At 41.8% G+C, this 3,783-nt stretch overlaps 1 protein-coding gene across 1 annotated transcript in view; it reads left to right on the top strand.

Moving 5' to 3' along the window:
• The window catches only part of sgk1 (serum/glucocorticoid regulated kinase 1), a 102,801-nt gene extending 100,396 nt beyond the window's left edge, over positions 1–2,405 (top strand). The window contains 1 exon segment of the mRNA XM_045721202.1: positions 1,949–2,405. Coding sequence (XP_045577158.1) covers positions 1,949–1,955 — 7 coding nt within the window. The 3' untranslated portion in view covers positions 1,956–2,405.
• The last annotated feature ends 1,378 nt before the right edge of the window (positions 2,406–3,783 follow it).

Below are 3,783 nucleotides of genomic sequence, written 5' to 3'. Positions count from 1 at the left end.
TATCATACCTATAGGATATCATACCTGTAGGATATCATACCTGTAGGATATCATACCTGTAGGATATCATACCTGTAGGAATGTCATACCTGTAGGATATCATACCTGTAGGATATCATACCTATAGGATATCATACCTGTAGGATATCATACCTGTAGGATATCATACCTGTCGGATATCATACCTATAGGATATCATACCTATAGGATATCATACCTGTAGGATATCATACCTGTTGGAATCATACCTGTAGGATATCATACCTGTAGGATATCATACCTATAGGATATCATACCTGTAGGATATCATACCTGTAGGATATCATACCTGTAGGCTATCATACCTGTAGGATATCATACCTGTAGGATATCATACCTGTAGGATATCATACCTATAGGATATCATACCTGTAGGATATCATACCTGTTGGAATCATACCTGTAGGATATCATACCTGTTGGAATCATACCTGTAGGATATCATACCTGTAGGATATCATACCTATAGGATATCATACCTATAGGACATCATATGTACTCCTTCCTACCTACAGACCCCTCCATGGACTCCTACCTATAGGACACATCATAAACATCCCTGTTTACTAACTAAATAAGAACAATCCCCCATATCACGGGGGGTACACACCTGTAATTCTACCCCCCCCCCCAACCCTAAGGGAGAGGTAGATGTGAATGTTCCGGAAGATAGAGAGGGGGGGGGAGGAGGGCCGTTCGCTCTTTAAGGTGCCTTTATAAAGAAGATGTTCTCTCTCTCCATCACACTTGTCCGTTCTGATTCATCTTGTCTCGTACTGATGACTCATGGTTCTGGTTCTGTACCAAATAGCACCCTATTCCCTACATAGTGCACTACTTTTGACTAGAACCCTATTCCCCATATAGTGCACTACTTTTGACCAGAGCCTATACCACATCCTCACTTACAGCCTCACCGCTCCTCAATGTTTCACTCTGCCCCCACGGTGACGACATACGATTGGTTGGTTGTCGGTGGGAGAGTCTGAACGAGGCAGTGTCAAACTATGGTCCCTGATTGGTTGGTCCGTCATGACATGACCCGCTCGGGGGTTTCCACGCTGAAACGTCCTGACGAGTTGTGTCTTCACTCTGGATCAGGTCGACTGAAACGTCCTGACGAGTTGTCTCTACACTCTGGATCCAGTCGACTGAAACGTCCTGACGAGTTGTCTCTTCACTCTGGATCCCGTCGACTGAAACGGCCTGACGAGTTGTCTCTTCACTCTGGATCCAGTCGACTGAAACGTCCTGACGAGTTGTCTCTGGATCCAGTCGACTGAAACGTCCTGACGAGTTGTCTCTACACTCTGGATCCAGTCGACTGAAACGTCCTGACGAGTTGTCTCTACACTCTGGATCCAGTCGACTGAAACGTCCTGACGAGTTGTGTCTACACTCTGGATCCAGGCGACTGAAACGTCCTGACGAGTTGTCTCTACACTCTGGATCCAGTCGACTGAAACGTCCTGACGAGTTGTCTCTTCACTCTGGATCCAGTCGACTGAAACGTCCTGACGAGTTGTCTCTACACTCTGGATCCAGTCGACTGAAACGTCCTGACGAGTTGTCTCTACACTCTGGATCCAGGCGACTGAAACTGGAGGATGATTGATTGGTTGGTTGGTTGATTGATAGATTGATTGATAGATTTAATAATTGATTGTGGTGAGGGAGAAGCTGCTAGTATCTATGTTTCTGTATCTGAATTCCGTTCTAAAGGACCTGGACCAACAGAATGACCTGGAGTGTGTCCCAAATGGCACCCTATATCCAATATGCTGCACTTCTTTTCACCAGGGCTCTGGTCTAATGTCCTGCACTGTATAGGGAATAGGGCCCTGAAATTAAACTCTGGACCTCGAACCCAATCCACAGTTGTTTTTCATTGTTCCCCCTCTCTCAACAGGAACTGATTTAGATCTGGGACACCGGATGAAACAGAAAACCAGCAGGTTCTGGCCCTGGTAGGGTCAGAGTTAAATATCCCTGGGATAGGGTGTCATTTGGGATGCAGTAATGGATGGATAGAATGCATTGTTGTGTTGAGATCCGTCCTCTCCCCTACCCCCTAATCGCTACGCCCTACCCCCTAATCGCTACGCCCTACAACCCCCTTTAGTCTTCCAGTCTCCTCTTGATGATGTAGTAATGCTTCACCGTTGTCTGGACTCAACATTCCATTTTAATATTGAGTGCTATGTTTAAGTTTGTTTTGTATATCTGGAGTCTATTTGTGTAACTAGTATTAATGTATATGGAACAGGAAACTAAAAGTATGCTTAAATAAAGTATGGAACTATTCATGTTTAATGTAAATGGTTGTTATAAAATACATGTCAACTAAAAACTGTACAATTATTCAATCAGGAGTGCTGTCATTGCTGTGTGTGTGTGTGTGTGTGTGTGTGTGTGTGTGTGTGTGTGTGTGTGTGTGTGTGTGTGTGTGTGTGTGTGTGTGTGTGTGTGTGTGTGTGTGTGTGTGTGTGTGTGTGTGTGCTCATGGCAATTATGTAATTCCAACATAGCACACTAGTGTACACAACCACCTCCACTACCACAGGTCATAAAGGCATTTTAGCAGAGGCTTATATTCTGCCTATTGGTGGCCCCAACGGGAATCAAACTCACAATCCTTTTGCAAGCACAATGTTCTACCAACAGCTCCTACCTATAACATACTAACATATTACCAGTACAACTCCTACCTATAACATACTAACATATTACCAGTACAACTCCTACCTATAACATATTAACATATTACCAGGCAGGTACAACTCCTACCTAAAACATACTAACATATTACCAGGCAGGTACAACTCCTACCTATAACATACTAACATATTACCAGGCAGGTACAACTCCTACCTATAACATACTAACATATTACCAGTACAACTCCTACCTATAACATACTAACATATTACCAGGCAGGTACAACTCCTACCTAAAATATACTAACATATTACCAGTACAACTCCTACCTAAAACATACTAACATATTACCAGTACAACTCCTACCTATAACATACTAACATATTACCAGTACAACGCCTACCTATAACATACTAACATATTACCAGTACAACTCCTACCTAAAACATACTAACATATTACCAGTACAACTCCTACCTATAACATACTAACATATTACCAGTACAACTCATACCTATAACATACTAACATATTACCAGGCAGGTACAACTCCTACCTAAAACATACTAACATATCACCAGTACAACTCCTACCTATAACATACTAACATATTACCAGTACAACTCCTACCTATAACATACTAACATATTACCAGTACAACTCCTACCTAAAACATACTAACATATTACCAGGCAGGTACAACTCCTACCTATAACATACTAACATATTACCAGTACAACTCCTACCTATAACATACTAACATATTACCAGGCAGGTACAACTCCTACCTTTAACATACTAACATATTACCAGTACAACTCCTACCTATAACATACTAACATATTACCAGTACAACTCCTACCTAAAACATACCAACATATTACTAGTACAACTCCTACCTATAACATACTAACATATTACCAGTACAACTCCTACCTATAACATACTAACATATTACCAGGCAGGTACAACTCCTACCTGTAACATACTAACATATTACCAAGCAGGTACAACTCCTACCTAAAACATACTAACATATTACCAGTCCAACTCCTACCTATAACATACTAACATATTACCAGTACA

This window comes from Salmo salar, chromosome ssa06, assembly GCF_905237065.1.
Source record: "Salmo salar chromosome ssa06, Ssal_v3.1, whole genome shotgun sequence".
Taxonomy (NCBI): domain Eukaryota; kingdom Metazoa; phylum Chordata; class Actinopteri; order Salmoniformes; family Salmonidae; genus Salmo; species Salmo salar.
This window is presented reverse-complemented; position numbering and strand designations above follow the sequence as displayed.